The sequence below is a fragment of the Festucalex cinctus genome, chromosome 5 (assembly GCF_051991245.1).
Source record: "Festucalex cinctus isolate MCC-2025b chromosome 5, RoL_Fcin_1.0, whole genome shotgun sequence".
Taxonomy (NCBI): Eukaryota; Metazoa; Chordata; class Actinopteri; order Syngnathiformes; family Syngnathidae; genus Festucalex; species Festucalex cinctus.
This window is the reverse complement of record NC_135415.1, coordinates 15,455,453-15,477,043: the sequence shown is the minus strand read 5'-3', so window position 1 is coordinate 15,477,043 and position 21,591 is coordinate 15,455,453. Positions and strand designations below refer to the sequence as shown.

At 37.0% G+C, this 21,591-nt stretch overlaps 2 protein-coding genes across 7 annotated transcripts in view; both read right to left on the bottom strand.

Annotated features, from left to right (window-relative positions):
* Nucleotides 1–1,992: 1,992 nt before the first annotated feature.
* mccc2 (methylcrotonyl-CoA carboxylase subunit 2) lies at nt 1,993–14,109 on the bottom strand. The gene is made up of 17 exons (XM_077522893.1): nt 13,844–14,109; nt 13,343–13,409; nt 12,721–12,805; nt 12,478–12,579; nt 11,698–11,825; nt 10,787–10,899; nt 10,552–10,665; nt 10,326–10,390; nt 8,667–8,766; nt 8,507–8,602; nt 8,074–8,146; nt 6,521–6,597; nt 5,554–5,620; nt 4,118–4,274; nt 3,642–3,756; nt 3,192–3,277; nt 1,993–2,341 (listed from the first exon to the last, which is right to left on the bottom strand). The coding sequence occupies exons 1-17, from the start codon at nt 13,973–13,975 to the stop codon at nt 2,224–2,226; spliced, it is 1,695 nt and encodes a 564-aa protein (XP_077379019.1). The 5' UTR covers nt 13,976–14,109; the 3' UTR covers nt 1,993–2,223.
* Nucleotides 14,110–19,612: 5,503 nt separating this feature from the next.
* Nucleotides 19,613–21,591, bottom strand: part of LOC144019397 (transducin-like enhancer protein 4) — a 46,840-nt gene continuing 44,861 nt past the window's right edge. For all 6 annotated transcript variants that reach the window (XM_077522432.1, XM_077522431.1, XM_077522427.1 and 3 more), the window contains exon 20: nt 19,613–20,447. In XM_077522432.1, coding sequence (XP_077378558.1) covers nt 20,340–20,447 — 108 coding nt within the window. In that variant the 3' untranslated portion in view covers nt 19,613–20,339. The remainder of the gene's footprint in view (nt 20,448–21,591) is intronic.

Sequence of the window (21,591 nt, the reverse complement as noted above, 5' to 3'; positions counted from 1 at the left end):
CTAGCATTAGCATGCTAAACTAGCATTAGCATGCTAACTTAACATTAGCATGCTAACATAGCATTACCATTAACATGCTAACATAATGTTAGCATTAACATGCTAACATAGCAGTAGCATTATCATGCTAACTTAACATTAGCATACTAATCTAGCATTAACGTTAGCACTTCTGGGTCACTTCCTGTTGAAATCATGTCACTTCCTGTTGATATTAGGTCACTTCCTGTTGATTTTAAGTTACTTCCGGGTCACTTCCTATTGAAATCGTGTCACTTCCTGTTATTAGGTCACTTCCTGTTGAAATTGGATCACTTCCTGTTGATTTTAAGTCACTTTCGGGTGACTTACTGTTATCAGGTCACTTCCTGTTCAGGTGGGGGCACATCCTGGCAAATATCCCAGGCATACCTAATCAATTGGCCAAGATGGCTGCTGCCCCGGGTGGGCGATGGGACGAAAATCCAAATACTTAAATTCAGCATGATAATGTTGCTTTAGGTTCCAATTTCTTACAGCAAAGTGCTGTTTTCATAGTGCACCAACGTGCCAAATAATGAGAATTTGATGAGGTGAGAGTGGAAACCGTGGCAGGAAAAGCCACAGGTGAAACTAGTATTGAGCATCAATCGCGCACTCTCCAAGAAGTGGACACTGACTCAGAATTGCAGTCGAGATTATTTTTAGGCTGCTGCTGGCTGACTTCAATATGAGTCATAATTGTCCTGAGCAGATTCTGTCAGGGAGTGAACAAGCGGCTGAACCGAGGGTGCATCTATTAAACATGACACTGCACACTTAGCAAGCAAATATGAGCACATTTCTCAGCTAAGGATGAAAGATGCTGCTCTCTCTCCCTCCTCCTCTCCGGTGATTAAAACTTAGCGGAGGGATGAAGTAATGGTCAAAGAAGGAGCTGTAAGAATTGGGGTAGGATTTGTCTCGGACTTGGTAAATGGCGCCGTTCTGTAATCGCTCTCCTGTCAGCGGGATTCTGCAAAAACTAGCCAGCGAGAAAAATAAATGGAGGGGTGAATCATGGGTCGGCGGAGATGGAACTAAAACTCCAGCCATCCATTTTCTATACCACTTATCCTGTTCGGTGTCAGTGCAGGGGCTGGCTTAGGTTGAGGACAACACCCTGGATGTGTCTCTTGGTTGGCACAGGGCAAGCGAGACAGCTAAGTGAACGAGATTGAGTGCGTCCAATTTTACACAAGTGAAAACATTTTCACTACATTAGGAAAAGCATGCGACACATCCAAGATTTATTTATTTTTTCCATCTTTCAATTGTGTGAACTTTTGCAATTTCCATAAATTTGAAACTTTTCGGCCTCATCCATTTTCAATGCCCCCCTTCAGGGTTATTTGAAGGAAGAGGCGATGGCCAGTAAAACGGCTTTTAAAAATCGGTGCTGATGCTAGAGGAGGCGGTGTGTGGGTGGCATTCACACTCACATAACTACACATGTACACGCCGCGCACACACACCATGGGGTCTGAGTTATTTCTGTTGTCAACAGCCTGAGAGTGCACCAGAGGAGCCAGCACACTTTGTAGTTTTTTAACAGAAATGCACTACGTTATGTAAAAGAAAGAAAGAAAGAAAGAAAGAGAAAGGGAAAAAAAAAAATCATTACTGTGACGTTATCGTGTTAAGTTTAACAAATAAACTGACCATGTGGGGACCAAGCTTTGGTACACATCTCCTCATCTCATGGCTTGCAATTCGTTCCTGTTAGGACACAATATTTGAAAAATCAAGAGAACAGATGCTTGGCATTGAAGGGAAAAACAAACCCACCTGGGCCCCTGTTCTTGAGACATCTGTTTTGAAGTTTCCGCATTGCAACTAACTGTCAATACTCAACCCCTTCAAACACTTTTAATCGCAGCATTTTGCTCCAAGTATGGCTCAACAGTGCCCCCATGTGATAGTCCACCAAAATGAAAATGGTTAATGCTCCTGAAGAAAATTCAGCTGGTCTCATTTTGTTTAGACAATTTATGATATTTAAAGGACAGAGTCACGTACAAATCGTAACAGTTTCACACTGGCCCTTAATAACCTGTTAGTACATAATTCAAAGGCCAAAATATAAACAATATTCTGCTACTGTGGTTGCTCTCCTGTTTTTGTGCGACAGAATTCGAGACCAAAAAAAAAAAAAAAAAAAGAAAAAGACTACAAGTATGTATGTACATGTCCAAGATGAGCGCGTCACATTCGGAACACTCCAAAACGGGTCTTCTGCGTTGGTGCGTTAAGTGCGGCACTCAGACTCAGTCCCAACACCAGGCGAGTGTCAGCAGGATCAATAATTCCGTCATCCCACAGTCTGGGGGGGGAAACATGAAGCGTCATCATGTTAAGACTACGCTGATGCTTACTGATGAGCAGCGGATACAAAGTCCACACACAGCCACATGCCCAGATATGAGGATGTGCACACTTGTGCAACCACATTATCTCAGATGTTTATTTACTTCCCCTCTCAAAAAGACGTTTCTCCCCCCCCCCCACAATTGAGTTGTAAAGGATATGAGGGACATATTTTAAGTTGTTTTGTCTTCTATTTTATTTTTTATTTTTTGGTGTCACAAAAAAACTCATTTGAACAGGGGTGTGTCGACTTTATATGGCCTGTATTCAAAGCAAGTCCATTGAAAGCGGAACCTCCAGAGTCAAGTATATGTTCATTGAGAAAGCATAGCTAGCTTAACATAGCTAGCTTAGCATAGCTAGCTTAACATAGCTATCATAGTATAGCTATCATAGTATAGCTAGCTTAGCATAGCTAGTTTAGCATAGCTAGCTTAGCATAGCTATCATAGCATAGCTAGTTTAGCCTACAATAGATAGATAGATAGATAGATAGATAGATAGATAGATAGATAGATAGATAGATAGATGAGTGAAAAGTAAAAACAGGAAGTATTTCAAGCTTAGTCTAATTTTGATTGAATGTCTCAATCCTCTCACATCCTGCTTTTTACATCTACAGAACCCAACGGCAGTAGATTTATATTTTAATGTACATCTTTGGGCATGATTATTGATGTTAATTGTGTGATGGTAACGAATAACAAATTGGAGAGACTGACTGCCAGATTACGTACATTTGATTTTGGAGGTTCCACTGTAATTGCAATGTGCCCCTATATATAACACAAAATGGGCAACGTCACCTGGCACTGGAGTAATAGGGACTTCCTTCCTCTTCAAATCGCCGCACTATTGGTTCCTTCATGGCGGCTTCCTGCTCTGCTGAGAACTTTTGAGAGGGCAAAAATTATACGATTGTGGCTAAGAGGTCCACATTTTTTTTAAAGCAATTTTGGCACAATGTGGACATTAGGTTTTCATCCATCTCCTCATTGTGTTCACATTGTATAAAGTCTAATCATCTTAATCATCAGTACCAAGCTGAGGTGTGATTTTGCAGCTATTAAAGCTCTTGCCACATCCCCCACAGGACATCTAACACGTTTTAATTGCAGCCAATGACAGCGCTAATCAGAATCATTACGACATTAAGTAATGGTATAATGGTGATCTTGAAATAAAAGGTGTCAATGCATTATGTTTACGCCGTTGGCAGGATATCCTGGAGTAGCTCACGTTAATCCTTTTGTTACCTCTTTCCCCTCTCTGGCTCGCTGATCCTTGGTGATGGTGGCCAGGACGGTGGCGGCCTGTTCTCCGCCCATGACGGAGATCCTGGAATTAGGCCACATGTAAAGGAATCGGGGGCTGTGGAAGGAGCCAGGCACTCAGTCAGTTAGCGTGTTTTGGATGTGCCAACGATGAGACGGCAGTAATGGACAATAACGAAACGCACAAAACGTCATTTGAGAAAGCCTGGTGTGAAAATTGCCGGCAAGGCAAGTCTGAAAGCACTCTTGATCGACTGCAAAAAAAGGAACACCAACAAAGAACTAACAAAACAAGTAGTTCATCTCCTAACAACCCCACATTATAGGTATTTTCTGTTATCAAACTGAACTTGAAATCAGCCAGTCTGGTGCAGAGGGTGTTCATCCATTCACGTCATCCGTTTGAACCGCCGCCACCAGTTATGGCAAAACGACACCAGACCCCGCAGTCGCCCTACCTGTAGGCTCGCCCGCACATGCCGTAGTTGCCTGCCCCGTAAGAGCCGCCGATGATGACAGTCATCTTGGGGACGTTAGCGCAGGCGACAGCAGTGACCATCTTAGCGCCGTCCTTGGCGATGCCGCCGGCTTCATACTCTCTGCCCACCATGAAACCTTACAGGGATGTCACATAGCAAATGCAAATCTAAATTCAATCGACACTTCACAAAAAAATCTGTCTTAAATTAAAAGTTTTGTAGTTATTTTTTGGCTGGAGGATTTTCCAACTTTTTTTTGGGGTTCTTATAAAATAATTTTTTTTCCCCCTTTAAAAAAAAAATAAAAAATAAAAAAAAAATTCATGTCCTGAAAAACAAAAATCTTTATTCACTGAATGTTAAGACTCTTGCTTATATTTTTTTCTTGAAACTTTTCAAATAATTGCTTCTTTCTGAAAAATTACAACTTTTCTTGGCGAATAATGATTTTTTTGTTATTGTTGTTGCTGATGATTAAAATTAAATAAGAAAATATTTGCATCACCTATATTCAAATTTGGTCATGTTCCTACTTTTTCACATATCAAATTCAAATTTAATCAATACTTCAAGACAAAATCTTAAAATCCAACTTTTGTAGTTATTTTTGGATGGGGAATTTTTTTTTTCCAACTTTTTTTTTTTTTTAAGTTCTTGTAAAATTACATTTTTTTTCCACGTCCTTAAAAACAAAAAACTTAACTTTGTTCATTGAATGTTAAGACTTTTTTTTAATGACTTTTTCTTACCATTTTTTTTTCTTGAAACTTTTCAAATAATTGCTCATTTCTGAAAAATTGCAACTTTTATTGCATGCTTTTCTGCATTTTTTTGTTGATATTTTTTTTTAAAATACATTTCATTCAGAATCTTTTTCATTAAATTAAAATTAAATTAAATTAAATTTTTGCACCACCTATATCCAAATTTGGTCATGTTCCTATTTTTTCACAGTCCCCTTGTGGGTCTGTTTCTTTTTTTTTTTTTTTTTTTTTACAAATTATAAATGGCTTGATCTCTTTGACGATGCAACATTAATGGCTCAATAAACATACCATTTTTTGGTTTTGTTTTAGAGCTGTTTAAGAATTTTGCACAATGGCGATGTGTATTTGGTGAACACAGCCACTAATGAAGCCACACGAGCAAATTATAGAGAAAACGTCCTTCGTTTTAGTCTTTGGTAATTAATTTAATACATGAGCCTTTGGGGATGATTTTAAATGTGCTATGTTTTTCATTTTATCATGGTGTTTATTAAGTATTGTGCACAAGTAATACACTTTTAAAAAAAAAATAGTACTGAAACAAACTAAATCTAAGCATTTTTTAAATAACTAAAACTAATAAAAACTAACTAAATAAAAAATAAAAAAAAAATCCCCAAACTATAATAACCCTGGTTTCCCACTCACCTGTTATGTTTTGCAGGAAGATAAGTGGAATGTTTCGTTGACAACATAACTCGATAAAATGCGTGCCCTAAAAAAAAAAAAGACAAGTGGTTGGAGTAAATTCACAAAAGATGTATCCAGACATGCTCTTTACATCTTTGTTTCGAGGCACTCTTCTAATTAGAACGTGTTAACAAAGTGAAAGATTAATTATCAGTCACGTCGCTTTCCAACAGCATGGATCCAATCATTTCTTTGCAGCCTTTCACTTTTGCAAAAAAACAACAACAACAAAATCACACAAACAGCTCAGAGTGAAGCATTTAGCATGGCAGAAGGCCGGCTGCATTTTCGGCGATGACAGCGCGTCTTCAAATGCGGGCGCGCTATTGATTTTCCTCAGATGTGCTTGGCGAGCACATTTGAAGCGCGGCGCTCGTCGCATTCAACAGCAATCACGCTGATAAAACACCCCAACGCTCGCACTTTCACACCGAGACGGGAAAATGAATCAGATTTTTTATCCCCCTCCCTTCAAATCGAACGGCAATTGTGAAACGCGTACAAGTCTATAATGACACATTCAGCACCTTGTCCATTTAAAAGGACGGTGACAGTTCAGCTCTGTTCACGGCAAATGAAGTGAACGATGTTGAATGAAAATGGCCCGAGGCTTTCAAATGCAACGCTATCACGATAGTATTCGGGGGCCGCTCAGGAGTGGGCCCAGACAAACGCAATTAGAGAGCTTATTGTAGCGGCCCCTCCACTAAAGAAGGGTCAGAACAAATCATCTATTAGGACGAGGCACTTCTCGTGAGAGGAATATTGGTATTCATTGTTGGAAGCGGCTCATAATTCCCGCGGGAGGGGGCTTACTCGGCTAATGCGTTGAAGTCCTTGACACTTGAAGAACACTGCGGTCTCGCTCTGTGAAAAACTTTCACATGATGGAGCCCGCTTACAAACTTGCAAACAATATTTGTACCTTTTTGGCGGATTCTGAAAACAGCACTCCGTTGTTGCCGATTATTCCGACGGGGTAGCCAAAAATTCTGGAAAAGCCTGCAGGGAAATATTCACAGTCAAAGTAATCAATCCATCCATCCATCCATCCATCCATAATAACGTTCCTCCTTTACATTCTAACGTCATTGATTGGGAAACCAACTAGGGCAGAACAAATAATTAAATTCAAATCAACATGGAAATGTTATAGAATGCAATTTCCAAATAAAGCAAAGGCTACAATTTGGAGAAACTAAAACAAAAACTTCCGATTCATCTTTGTCTGTTTTGTAAATATATTTTAATTCATTATTTATGTCTCGATAAGGTCACTGGTGAAGAACTGTAGTCCATGTCTACATGGCTTTGTTTGATGAAAAATTAAATATTGAAGTGATAAAGCGACACATTTGTTTACATTACTGTTGTCATGTGTCTTAAAACTTACTGACTTATGTTGACACAATGCTTGTTGAGTAGAATTTTCTGAACACTTGGAAGACTGCAAGTCAACATGTTAACGTAAGTTAACAACTAATTGATTTTTTTTTTAAATATATCATCTGTTTCATATTAATTGCCTTTATTTTAGCTTAAGCCTAACTAGCTTAAGCCTAACTTATTAGACCATAACATTTATGTATAATAAATTAGATCTTATCTTGTACTAGGAGTGTGACGATATATCGATATGGCGATAAATCGTGATACTTTGTCTCCCGATAGATTATCGATATCTACGCAAGTATCGTGATATTTGTAGTTAATAACCAGCCACTTTCACTGCTCCGTTGTTCATGACTTATTGAGCAATTACTTGGCGGGACCACTAGGGGGAGCACCTCATAAGAGTGGCGGGGAAATGGACGGAAGTCTTCAGGCGAAGAAGACTCATGAGCTTAGTTTTTATTATTATTATTATTATTATTATTATTATTATTATGTTAAATTGTTTTTTGTTTTTTTAAATATGTATATATTATATTATATTTATTTATTTATATTTCTATTATATTATTAATTATTATTTTATTATTATTTATTTTGTATTCATTATTGATATTTATGTTTTATTATTTTCTTTTAAAATTATTATTAGTAGTAGTAGTAGTATTATTATTATTATTATATGATTAGTTTTATCGTAGATTATCGTGGATTTATTACCTGAGTAATATATCGATAATCGTGGTATCATCATATCGTGAGATAATCGTGAAGTAGCTAGAGGTCCCATCCCTATTTTGTACAAATTCAGTGCTTGTATTTGTTAAAAAAAAATAATAGATGCGAATAAGAACTTGAAAAAAACACAATATATTGCTATCACAATATTGAGGAACAAAAATATTGCAAATCAAAATTATTCAGCTCTGAAACCAACCCATGCTGGCTGTATGGAAGTCAGGCAAGTGTACCACGATACTATAAAAATAAAGATAACTTGACTATCAGTGGCCCCTCATTGAAATAATGATCAAGTACAGTACAATGTATTTAACATATTATTATTATTATTATTTTTAAACATACCTGTCACAAGCGTGTCTCCATAGAATGCTTTGAATTCATCAAATTTACTCCCGTCAACGATTCTGGCAATGACCTACAAGCCAAAAAACATTTTGTATGTTTCACAATAAACAACATTTTGGCAAATAGTGAACAATTCATCATCAACAACAAAAATTGTGGTGTCTAAAGACTTGAATTTGCCACCATAAAGTTAAAGGTTTGAATGTTGAAGTTCGGGACCAAAAAGCATGGAAATTGAGAGATGCTCATCTGCTTCAACACAAATGTGCTCCCCGTCGCTCTTTTGCTTGTATGTAAATGTGCAATTGTGTTCTTTTTGGCGATGCAATGCTTTCAGCAGACTGAAAAGAAATTCTCCACTAGGAGATAGGAATAAAAACGAAAATGTGCAAGGACATGGCAGAAAAAAAAATCTCAGTCGTCTATGTACCTCTCTGACGTCAAAGTTCCGTTTGAGATTGTCTCCGACGATGCCGTAGAGTTCGTCTGCAGGGTAAAGAGGAGCTTCGGTGGTTTCCGTAGTAACCTGAAACGACATGACAACATCAGCTTGCCTCACACGCCACACAACTGACAGTAGCTGAACTTACGTCAAGATTTTTCTTGTAATTGAGGCTCCGTACGGCCTTGCGCGCTAAATGAAGAGCGTGGTTGTCGTCTAACGCGTAATGGTCTGTCACGCCGGACTTCCTGTGAAATACGGACATCCATCAGAGAGGTATTGGACAGTAGAGTAAGAGTGTGTTTTATTTTTGGAGTAAAAGAAACAGCTGAGAGACACGATGCGTAATGACAACATCTGGTCATCTTTGCACAATACATACATTTACACTTGTTTGATGATCTAGAATAATAATAATAATAATAATAATAATAACAATAATAATAAATATCATTATCATATACATTTGTAATTTAATCATAATAATAATAATTATTATTATTATTATTATTATTATTATTATATACATTTTTAAATGTAATAATAATAATTTATTATTATTATTATTATTACTACTACTACTATCATCATCATTATCATTGTAAAAAAAAAATTACCGGTAAATTAAAAACATATATAATAATAATAATAATTAGGGGTGTTAAAAAAAAAAATCGATTCGGCGATATATCGCGATACTACATCGCGCGATTCTCGAATCGATTCAATAATCGGCAGAATCGATTTTTTTTTTTTTTTTTTTTTTTAGGATTCACACCTTGAGCATGGAAGAATGTTATATGAACGGCACATTAAGCCTTAATATTTTTATTTTAATGCTGTTCAAACATGAAACAGATTACAACCTCTATAAGACTGAAATTTCAGATAAATAAATAATACATTTTCATATAAATCTTACACTCTACAAGCTTACTGATTAGTATTTTCTAAATATGAATGGAAAAAAATCGCAACAATCGACTTATAAATTCGTATCGGGATTAATCGGTAGCGAATCGTGACCATTCGTATCGGGATTAATCGGTATCGAATCGAATCGTGACCTGTGAATCGTGATACGAATCGAATCGTCAGGTACTAGGCAATTCACACCCCTAATAATAATAATAATAATAATAATAATAATAATAATAATAACAACAATAGTAATAATAATAATATTTACAATTATCATTATTATTATATGCATTTTTAATGTGATTAATAATAATATTTAAAAAAAATATTTGCAATTATTATTATTATTATTAACATCATTATTATTATATACATTCTTTAATTTAATAATAATAATAATAATAATAATAATATAACAATAACAAATATATGTTTTAAATATTTATTATTATTAGTAGTAGTAGTAGTAGTAGTAGTAGTAGTAGTAGTAGTATTTGATATGTTTTATTTACCGGTAATTTTTTTTTTTTTAGTTTTTTTTTTTTTTATTACTAGCAAATAAAACATATCAAATACTACTACTACTACTACTACTACTACTAATAATAATAATAATAATAATAATAATAATAATAATAATAATAATAATAATAATGGAATTTATTCTTATTCTTCTTCTTCTTATTATTATTATTATTATTAAATTTTATTTATTTATTTATCGGTAATTTTTTTTAAAGGCTTTTCATGGCATTATAAAGATAACCACAGCTGACACAAGATGGTCAACCAAAGTTTCTATGACTTTAATGAAATGTTACTAAAACTACAATACACTTAAAATCCGGCATCACACATGTAAACGAGGTTAATAAAAAGACACAACCTGCAGTGAAGATCGGCACCTCCGAGGTCCTCAGCAGAAACTTGCTCTCCAGTTGCAGCTTTGACCTGACAACACACAAAAAAAAACAAAAAAAAAAAAGATTACCTACCGAGTATTGGCAACAAATCACAGCCTGTCATCGCAACAAGCCATCATTAATGGCAAACTGATAATGGCAACCATTGCGTGTGACAATTTTGTCGTTGAAAAGAAAACTTCAAGTTACCAGTGGCGGTCCACCGAGGAAAATAGTTCCTTGCTTCCTGACGATGATGCTTTCATCTGCCATGGCAGGGACGTACGCTCCGCCAGCGGTGCAGGAGCCCATCACCACGGCAATCTCCGAGATAAAAGACAGCATTTTCAAAAGTGCTATTCATGAGGTTGAGCCGTGAAAAAAAAAAAAAGATAAATCTTGAAATGAAACATTTGCAATAACATCAGAAGAGCTGCAGTATTACCTGTGCTATTCCCTCTGATGACAGCCTGGCCTGGTTGTAGAAAATACGCCCAAAATGATCTCTGTCGGGAAAGACGTCGGCCTGTCTGGGAAGATTGGCGCCTCCTGAGTCCACTGAAGCCATCAAGAAGATCAAATTGTGAGCAAATGATGCAAACGTGGATATTTTTTTTAATATCACTGCAAAACCACTCAGGCCTGCCGCGCACCAAGCGCGGACGAATGTGACTGAACTGGACAATTACAAACAAATTAGAGTCAGGGTATCACACCCGCACACCTGGTGGTTGACCCTCCCTCATACGCCAACTCGCTATAACGGAACAATGGCGCCCCCTATTGTTCTTACCTGGAAACAACATTTTGCGGCTTGAACTATGTGCAATTGTAGGAGAAAGTGCATACTTGAAAGAATTATAGCAAAAGAGATGTTTTGTTTTTTTTGCCACAGACTCATTTGAAATTAGAAATATAGCTATGAAATATTATAAAACACAACTGTATTAGAAATCTATAGGTACAAATTATTTAAATAAAGCATTATATTAAGCATTTCAATTTCATCAGTCCACACAAATGTCACAGCTGAAGTTTGAGTTCAATAAAAAAAAATTAAAAAAATAATAAATAAAAAAAATGCACATTTGAGAGTAGCGTTTTAATGTAGGGAATCAAAAAGCACAACGGTGCAATAATCTTGCTTCCAATCCGCATGTTGATATGCCACAAGAGATGTTATCAAGAATACTTGAGTCTACTTTTTCCAATTTCACTCTCGGACGTGAAAATTGAAGGTTGCTTAGAGTCAGTTTTACAAAAGCAACAGCTAACGGAATTTGTTGGGCCCATGTGGGAGACGAGACGTTTTATTTGTGCTTTTGGCCAAGCCTTTAACGAGATTCCAAAACTTACCTAAGTAGATGCAGGGCAAATGGTTCTGCTGGGCGATTTCTTGTGCACGAAGATGCTTCTTGACTGTAACGGGGTAGTACGTTCCGCCTTTTACTGTCGCATCATTGGCAACGATGACACATTCGACCCTGGTAAAGAAAAATTATTAACATAGCTTATTTGATTATTAAGAAAAAAAAAGTTTATTTTTATACATTCAAAGCGGCAGAAAGTTTTTAATTTCACTAAATTGTTCAGGTGTACATGTACTTTACTTACACAGTTTTTGTATGGGGCCATGTTTACCTACAAAATGTATGGCTGTGTGCCAGATGCATAGTTATTGTAATATATTTGGTTGTTTTTCATGATTTGAGAAAGCTGAAGCATGTAGATGTTAAGCAGAAGAAGCCCCGGGATGGAGCCTTGGTGCACTCCACATGTGATTTCGGTCTGCTTAGATTTAGAGTTACATACTTCCACAAAATAATCACTGCAAGATGAAAACCAATCAAGAACTGATATCCACTTTTCGACTGTCGAATGCAGCACTGAGATCCCAATTAACTCTAAAACTGGTGCTCCCGTGACACGTGGTTAGATCATTAAAGCCTTTTCCCATGGCAATTTCAGTTGTGTGCTGTGGTCTTGAATCTGACTAAAATACAATTGCACTTGTTTAAATGCACTTGTTCACTGTTAAAAAAAAAAATAGGTTGCTGAAACACAGCCTTTTCAAAACTCTTACTGAAAAAAAAATTGATACTGGCCTGTAATTGTTTTTGAAAACAGAGGACTTACCCAGAAACCCGTCCAATCCCAGTGATCATCCCGCCTGCTGGCACTTCCTCTTTTCCATACATCTCGTACGCCGCAAACTGGGAAAATTCTAAAAAAGGAGTCCTGCAGAACACCCAAGTGACATCATCAGGCAAAGAGTTAATTTACAAATGTAAAGATTTCCTATTGAAATATTTGTGTATCACTGAGCCTTGATTTTAAAGTGTGTCCGGAAAGTAACAACGCAGGGATATCGAGCTGTACCCTGGATCCAGGAGTCTGTCGATACGTTCTCTGGGTAAGAGTTTGCCACGGGAAGTGTGAAGTTTTCTGGCTTTTTCTCCGCCACCTGCAATCACGACAACAGAATCATCCATTTTCTTGACCGCTTATTCCTCACAAGGTCGCGGGGGGTGCTGTCGCCTATCTCAGCTGGCACTGGGCAGTCGGCGGGGGGACACCCTGGACTGGTTGCCAGCCAATCACAGGTCACATAGAGACGAACAACCATCCACACTCACAAGCACACCTAGGGACAATTCGGAGCGCCCAATTAACCTGCCATGCATGTCTTTGGAATTTGGGAGGAGACCGGAGTGCCCGGAGAAGACCGACAACAGAATCAACCCTAAATAAATCTTGTGACCACGCCACTGCATCATGAAAATTACTAGCACGACATATATCATAATACAACAAACTTAGAATAGTCATTAGTCAGTCAAGGATTCTTTACGAAAATAAGTCTGTCCCCACATGTATGGGTGACATAAATAAGAAAAAATAAATAATTGCAAACTACACACTAATAAATATGTTAGACATCATAAGCATCCTGAGGCCATAGTACCACAAATGCTAATTGACATAACTAATTCCCACCCACCTAATTTAATCTTCTCTGTCCGGCTTTTCAATTCATCAACAAGGGCTTTCATCCGCTCATAATTCTCCTAGAAGACAAAAATGTGATTTATATGTTGAGTCGTATGGCTTCTTGTTCATACAGTATTAAAAAGTGGGCAAATATTGTAATACAAGCGCACCAAACTATATACTAGAGAAATAATTAACATTATGATTATTGTCAGTCAACCAAACGCAACCAGCATTATCAGGGTGAAATGTAAACAAGAAAGAATTATCATAGATACACATCATTGAAGTTTTATTTTTATTAAAATATCATAGATAATTGAAGGTTTGCTTTTACTTTGAATAACGATATTAAATCAGCAACTCTAAGTACCTTGTGCGCATTAGGCTTAATTATTTTTAGATGACTAATTGATTAAAAGATCAACATTTTGACCTTATTATGAGACGTGCATCTGCTCTTGAATATTAGCAAGGTTGCCTAGCCATTTGACGCTAGCATGTAGCTCACCTCATAGTCAGCCGAGTGTTTGTCAGGCTGAGAGCCGAGCCGGGCAACTTTGTCAGCGTAGTACGATCTCGCGCAAGCCAGCGGGAGGCTCCTGCAACGGAGCAGCAGCGGCTTGACGGTCTGAAGAAGCATGTTGACGCCAAGTTTTGACTGGATGGGGATTTTTTTTCTTCTTCTTGCTAGCTTAGCCTAGCCTACCAGAGCTCTTGCTTTCTGGTTGTTGTCAGTGTCAATTGAGTTCTATACCGCTCTCTGGTGGCAGAATGATGCAGTGCCTTTAGACGCCCCTTTTGAAATACAAAAGTAAAGTGAATTAAAATTATATAAATCGGTGTATACACAGTGATGACTTATGATATGAGTTAATTTGTACCGTGACCACTCTGGTAATTCAAAGCATTCATATCTATAATAATTTTTCTATTGCGTTTTTATATTTTGCCAGCAAATGGAGGCGCAGTAGTTTCAAACAGAGTCAAAGTAAATGCACTGAAACGTATCATTGCACTACATTGGTGCATAACCTGAAAACTAATTACAGAGGACCCTCGCATACTCAGCCAGGACCTATTCGTTGACACAACAACCCCCATTATATTTTAAAATATCATTAAGCATACTGATTTCCCCACCCCTCTTCCTTTTGGGGAGAAACAACGGCTATAATTAGTGGAAAATGCTTAATGGAGCTGCGATTGGCTGGCAACCAGTCCAGGGTGTACCCCGCCTACTGCCCAGTGCCAGCTGAGATAGGCTCCAGCACCCCGGCGACCCTTGTGAGGAATAAGCAGTCAAGAAAATTGATGGATCGATGGATGCTTAATGGAGGTTTATCACTTTTTTTTTTTTTTTTTTTACAAATTGATTGATCGATTGAGTGAGTGATTTATTATTATTATTATTATTATTATTATTATTATTATTATTATTATTATTTTGTCCAGTTATAACTCCATTTCGTTTTATTTTGTGTGTAATTCAGTTCAGTTGTTGGCCATTAGATGGCGGCACACTATTGTTTAACACAAAATTTGAAAAAAAAAAAAAAAAAAAAGAGTGAAAGAAGGAACTATTTTACGACCAACCACATTTTTGCAGAAGAAAAATAGATTATTGAACGTCTCAGTGCTCTCTCTTAAAAAAAAACCTGATTTGCTTTCTGTAAATACAGAGAAATTTGTACACTGTTAGACTGTTTGGACAGTATTTCTGCCTTATCCATTGTTTTTCTATCTCTCAAGATATGTTTTTAAATGTGGTTGCATTATTTTAAAGTGTATCTTATTATCAAATTATAAAGTGTATCAAACTATAAAGGTGGAAAGCATTATTCGGACATTATTTAGATTTTTTATTTTATTTTTTTTTTACATTCAGTCCAAAAGAAATAACAATGCAAGTGGCCAAAACTGACACCTAGTAATTCAGCCATCTATCCATTTTCTATAGCGGTTGTCATCATTATGGTCAGGGATAATAATGATGACGGATGATTTCAACAGAACGTGGCTCACTATTAATATCCACTTGTGGATTCAAACAAAAGGAGTCCTTTTGTAAGAAGATTCCAGGCAACGGCAACACTTAAAACACACGTGCTGTTTCTCATTTAGAAATGTGAACTAAAGAGGTTTTTAAATGGAAATCAGCGTCGGCGTAAAAGCTGCAAAAAGCATCCTTTCTGACCCGAGTGCGGTGTGGAGAGGCAGCGTCCATTTGTCAGAGTGGCGCTGAAGAGCATTCCAAACGAGAGCTTTTAGTTCACTTCATTCCTCCTCCAACGCTCGGCCGGCGCACCCGTGACCTCCACTCCAACGGGCTGCTCCTGTTTTCTTAGGAAGCGCAATGATCCTCCACTCTCGCCCGTCCGGCTCGTTCTGCTCTGCGGTGACCTTTGACCGCCTCCTTCGCCGAGCGAGGCGGTGGAGTGACAGAATGGATGTCGAGGCATGAAAAGCTGCCGGCCAGAGTAGAGTGCTTCATACAATAGGCTGTCGTGAACATGGAATTAATGCTTTGACAGCGTGAAACTCTCAGCTCGATGTATCCATCTTTTTTTTTTCTTTTTCTTTTTTTTGCATGAAGCACATGTCAGTCCATTCTACGCCACACCACTGAAACGCTACAAATCACTAAACAGAACTACAGCGGGACCACCAAACATAAATGAATTCCTAAATATTTATTGCATTAAGCATTGTGTGACTGTGTGAATGACGTGACAATGAAAAAGACAGAAATGTGCTATACAAGGAATGAATGAAAAGCAAAAATTGCCTCATGTTCCAACTGTGGCCGTCATTCTATCTTCATTAAGGTGGACATGTGAAAAATGTAGTTCTGGAATGGACGCGTACCATTACCAGATATTGGTATCAGGCTAACATGGTCCTTATTTTAAGATAGTCATGGAGGTTGCTGATTAGGGATGTAACGATAACGGCAATATTGTGATATTAAAACTGCCACAATATATCGCCGCCTTCATGTCAATAAACAAACAAACAAACAAACGATATTAAAAGCAGCACACCTGATTTAAAAAAAAAAAACGTGAGGTTGATTTCCATTTGGGCAGTTCTAGCACCCTCTGATGTTTTTTTCTAGTGCCATTTAATTTCCACAAGGCATGTTTTGGCCCTTCTATGTTTACAATCCACACTAATGGTCAGATGAAGGGGAACGTATGTGCTTGTGAAGTGTGTCAATATGTGGAGGAACTCAAAATGTGATTGCATTAGCAACTAAGTGCCTCAATATATATATATTATATTTATATATTTTGGATGTATAATATTTATATTTTTATATTTTTCATTGCTGTGTTGTACAAAAGCACAATATTGTTTTGTTTTGTTTTTAATATGAACTTCTTTTTTTTTTTTTTTTTTTTTACAATATTGTGACCTTTTTTTGTATCGCCAACCTCCCCACAATATCGTGATATCATATCGTATATGTTTGGATATCGTTACATCCCTACTGCTGATACCACAAATCGATACTTAAGGAAAACATATCTGACATTGAGTACATCTTCCTCAGTCGTGGTTGGTGCTATACTGCAGTAGTTTTACACATCAGCGAATCATCATCTGTGTTAGAAAGAAATCAAAATCATATCAAAAGTACTACAAGTATCGGTACATGGAAACAGTGAGAGTGAACCGTCTAAAAAGAAATGGGATCAAACATCTCTAACACAAATAGTTTTATGCTCGCCATGGTTAAATGTAAGCAAGCAAAATTAGTACACACACAGACACACATGCACAAAACGAGCCCGTCTCCTCCATCAACCTTTATAAAGCGATAATGACGCTCGTTTCCCAACTGGGAAAAAAAAAAGTCATTAATGGCTGACACGGCCTTAAATGAAGGATATCAAAGCGCTGCTGAGTGCGGGCCCCTCCTGCCCACTCACGGGCACAACCTCGTTAAGGGACCGGCATGGACATGAATTAATCATTGGCCCTCGGCCTTGCAACAGAGCACAAGCGTCACTTTTTTTCTTTTCTTTTTTGTCAGAAACAGTTTTTGTTGTTTTTAAACTTCAAAAATATAGTTTGTTGCTCGAATTCGCCCAAGCCCAATTAGAAACAAACATGCTGTTTCCAAGGTAATGGGATGCCACACTGCAAAAAATCAGACAGAGAGCTCAAACAGACACACGATAAGGACATTTAGCGGCGGTTTCTGATTTGTGCGATATGTACGGCCGCACAGCCCGCCATTCCCGTCTAAAAAATGCTACTGAAATGGTTTTCTACTGGCATCAAGACGTGAATTATTGGTGTTCATGAAGATTGTGCCCACTTGTGGACATATTGGTTACAGTCTTCAAGTATTTTCCTAATATGGAGTTTATATTGTGATATTTATTTATTTTTCAGGAAAAGGGAAATCTAACAGGAACAGGAAGCCAAACTGACACTTCATATGCCGTATTCATTTTACAATGGAATCACAAATCCATAAAAAGCAATAATCTCTTTTTGGACCCGTCTGTCATGACAAATTTGCTGTATTATTTATTTGGTTGTTATTAATAACAAAACTATGAGATTAATTTTTCAAAAATCACTTCCAGTTTAATATATTTTGTACAAAATTTATGTAGACATACGCCGCCATTATTTACGTCGAACGCATTCCGTGCGTAGTGACGTAAAATGGCGGTGGTTCTCTGCTGAGCAGTGTGAAACGCCTATCAAGAAAGCAAGATAAACCTCGTAGGCCAGTGCTCTCGTCATTCAACAGACGCATCCAAGAGTTTTGATCGTCCCTTTAGGAGCTTACCTTGCTTTCTTGAATGACGTTTGACATTGCTTGGCAGAGAACCACCGCCATCCTACGTCACTACGCACGGAATGCGTTGCCGTTGCGACGAAAATAACAATGGCGGTATACGTCTAAATACAGTTTCCACAAATTGTATTAAACTGGAAATGATTTTTGAAAAATTAATCTCATAGTTATGCTAGTAACAATCAAATAAATAATATAGAGCAAACTTGTCATGACAGCCGTGGTTTCTTTTAACACAGCGCCACCTGCTGCATGTTTCATTTCCAACAATTTTGACCATCATGGCAAATATTCCACCGTCTGTTTGTTTAATCCTCTTTCTATTCCTGCCTGCAAAGTGAGCAATTTGCGGCGTGAACGAGCTCCTAATATAACACAGGAAAGTGGGGTGGCTCGTTGCAACATGACGAGCGCGAACCTTTCGGGCTACTCTGAAGGGCCTGCTGCTGGAGAGTGCCAACAGGAGGATCATTCACCGTAATGGTGGCATCATCATCATCCTCCTCCTCCTCCTCCACAGCCCTCACTTGGATCATCCACTCCAAGCAACGTGGAGAGTATTTCAACACCAAAAGCTTTTTTTGTGGCAATATGCACAAACGCATATAGGACAAATGCAGGCCTACCGAGAGTGCAGGCTTTTTGTCAGACAAAATTTTGCAGTCATAAATTTAATAATGCATATATTTGTGGAGACTGGGGTCAAGTGGTATTTTACAATTTACGTCACGTTAAAGATTAGATAGCTCTTACTTTGAAAAGAAAAATGCACTAAGCTGTCACCAAAGTCTTGCAAATGCAATTATGCCATCTAGTGACAGGAAAATTACTTCAACACAATTCAATATCACACTTGTTATAGTACAGTACATCTTTTTAAGTTTAACTCAATTTTATGAATTATTATGAAATAATTGTATCAATGACTAAAAGATGCAGCTATTAGTTTAACATTTTCCACTCTTGTATGAAAAAAAATATTGGACATTTTATTGTACATTTAGCACAGATCTAAAATTTGTGATGAACTGTGAGTTAACTATTGAAGTCATGCGAATAATTACGATTAAAAAATTAAATCGCCTGACACCACTAACATAAATATAAATATACATGCATGTATCGATTATATTATTTATTGAGTAGGGGACAAATGTATTATGTTTTATTATGATCTTCATTAATAATTTGATTTGTTATTATTATATTTAACAATTACTTATTTTCATAACTAAAACTGGTTAAATTCACCAATTGCCCCTCTCTAATAGGCGGGGCAATATATTATTTTTCTATTTATTTTTTTACATCATTTTTTTCAATAATTAAATCCCAATGATTAAAAAAAACAACAACTTTGGTATATTTAAGTATTTCCACTGTATTACATTGAAATATTTTACTCATACAAGTTATGCGATATGGAACAATGAACACATCTTACACGAAAAAAATCCACACAATAATTTAATAAAATCAACTACAAACTAGACTTTTTAAAAAAACAACAACAACAAAGGCCGTTTGTAGAGAAGAAACACAGCTGTTAGCGGCAGGAAGTTTCTTTTGAAACGTAAATAATTACATGTTTACACTTGTTGTACAATAGCATCATCATAACTTCTTCCAAGCTGAATGTTCCAGGCATGATCTTTCGCAATGTGTTCAAAATTTCTTGGTGATGAGAAAAAATTGCTTCTTGCGAGTATAAAAACATTTTGCGAGTGTCAGTGCAAGCTCAGTGAGATACGAGCTTTCCGACACCCAATGGACAATTTAGAGTCTTCGATTAACCTAACGTGCATTTTTGTGTAAGTGAGAGGAAGCATATTAGTGTCCATATGAATCCACAGGTAGTTTTGATGGCTAAATCCAGTGTTAAGTGTTACTGCTGTGCGTGGGAGGCATCCATAACACACGCGGGAATAAGCAAATATTGTATGGAAACAATAAACAAGCTTGTGTCGGTGCTACGCAGCTACACAAACAAAAGGTGTTTTTTGTAAACAACATTATGCTCAGTTTGCATGGACATAACGTTCACTCATTTAAAAAACAAAAAACAAAACTAATCTCTGTGCTTTGTTCAACTTCTGAACAGCTTTCAAAAGTCCAAGAACAAATGAAAAACCTTATTATACACATTACATATGGTACACAGGGTTGACCTCATTGACCCCGCCCCTCCCTAGTATATGACCTCATAGACAGTGGCCTTCTTGTCTCCGGAGCCGGTCACAATGTACTTGTCATCTACGGAGATGTCGCAACTCAGCACTGAAGACGATTCCTTGGACTGTCAGAGGGGAAGGAAAGCAACTATGTGAAAGTCCCAAATATGTCTCCAAAATACTATTTCATAATTCTGTGTAGTATGTTTACTGTTTTCTCAAAAAAAAACATCCAACCCCTTAAGTGTCAATTTTATCCACCATTTTTAAATGTAGTCTCAGTTTTAGTCCAGTTTCAATCACGCTTGTTAGTTTTTATCACAGTTAGTCAACCTCATCATGTTTTTATTTAGTCCATTTTTAGTCGACCATAAAACGAGCATTTTAGTATTCCAAGAAGATATCATTTTATTCGTCTAGTTTTAATCAACAAAAACTGTCAACATTTCAGTCTGGTTTTAGTCAGGACAATCATTTTATCCCTGTATATATATTTTTTGGTCAACAGATTATGTTGAACATTTTGGATCTAAAAATATTTCACATCAAAATTTCTCTCATCTTTTTGATGAAAAACAATTTGACACACAATTACAGTATATCAACAAGTGGCTATTATGGCTCCATGCTACGGGCTAGTAAGTTAGCCAGCATTAGTTAGCAGTCAGATTAACATTATTGTATCATATGTGGGAATGCTCAAGCATTCCCACATATGATACAATAATGTCTGATTCCACATTACTTACAGTATTTGCACAATTTAACATTTAAAATAAACTTTTCCCTATTCATTTTCAATGGGACTGACATTGAACTTTGTCTAAGTGTCACTTTCCACGCCCACTTTCATACATATAACTTATCATCATTACCAGGTGTCTGATACGGCTCGGTGGCACAGTTGGTAAAGCGCATTGTTCAGTAACCAGTTCATAATTTCACAATATATCTCTCAATTTATTTCAGAAGTATTTCACATGCATTCAAATCTTAGCATTCAGCTATTAGCATTCAGCTTTGAGCATTCCCACACAATTTCTCCAGAAAATTGCACTTAGTTTAGTTTATTATATTTCTTAACCTTTCACTGTGAATCCACCTCCTGTCTGTTCCATATGTTAGTTGCAGATTTGAAAGGGGTGTGTGTCACTTTGCGTCACATGACAGTGTCACAGTGACAGATTAGCAGAGACAAGATTTTACAAAATCATAATAGTTTTCGTCTCCTTTTTGTTCATGAACTGAAATGTCCATAGATTTTAGTCC

Bases quoted from the DNA above. Each gene is read 5' to 3' on its own strand.
- mccc2 (XM_077522893.1), bottom strand. From the start codon at position 13,975: ATGCTTCTTCAGACCGTCAAGCCGCTGCTGCTCCGTTGCAGGAGCCTC. The intron at 12,806-13,342 runs GTGGGTGGGAAT...TCGTGATTGCAG, and splicing joins GACAGAGAAGATTAAATTAG to GTGGCGGAGAAAAAGCCAGA. The intron at 12,580-12,720 runs GTACAGCTCGAT...GGTGTTCTGCAG, and splicing joins GACAGACTCCTGGATCCAGG to GACTCCTTTTTTAGAATTTT.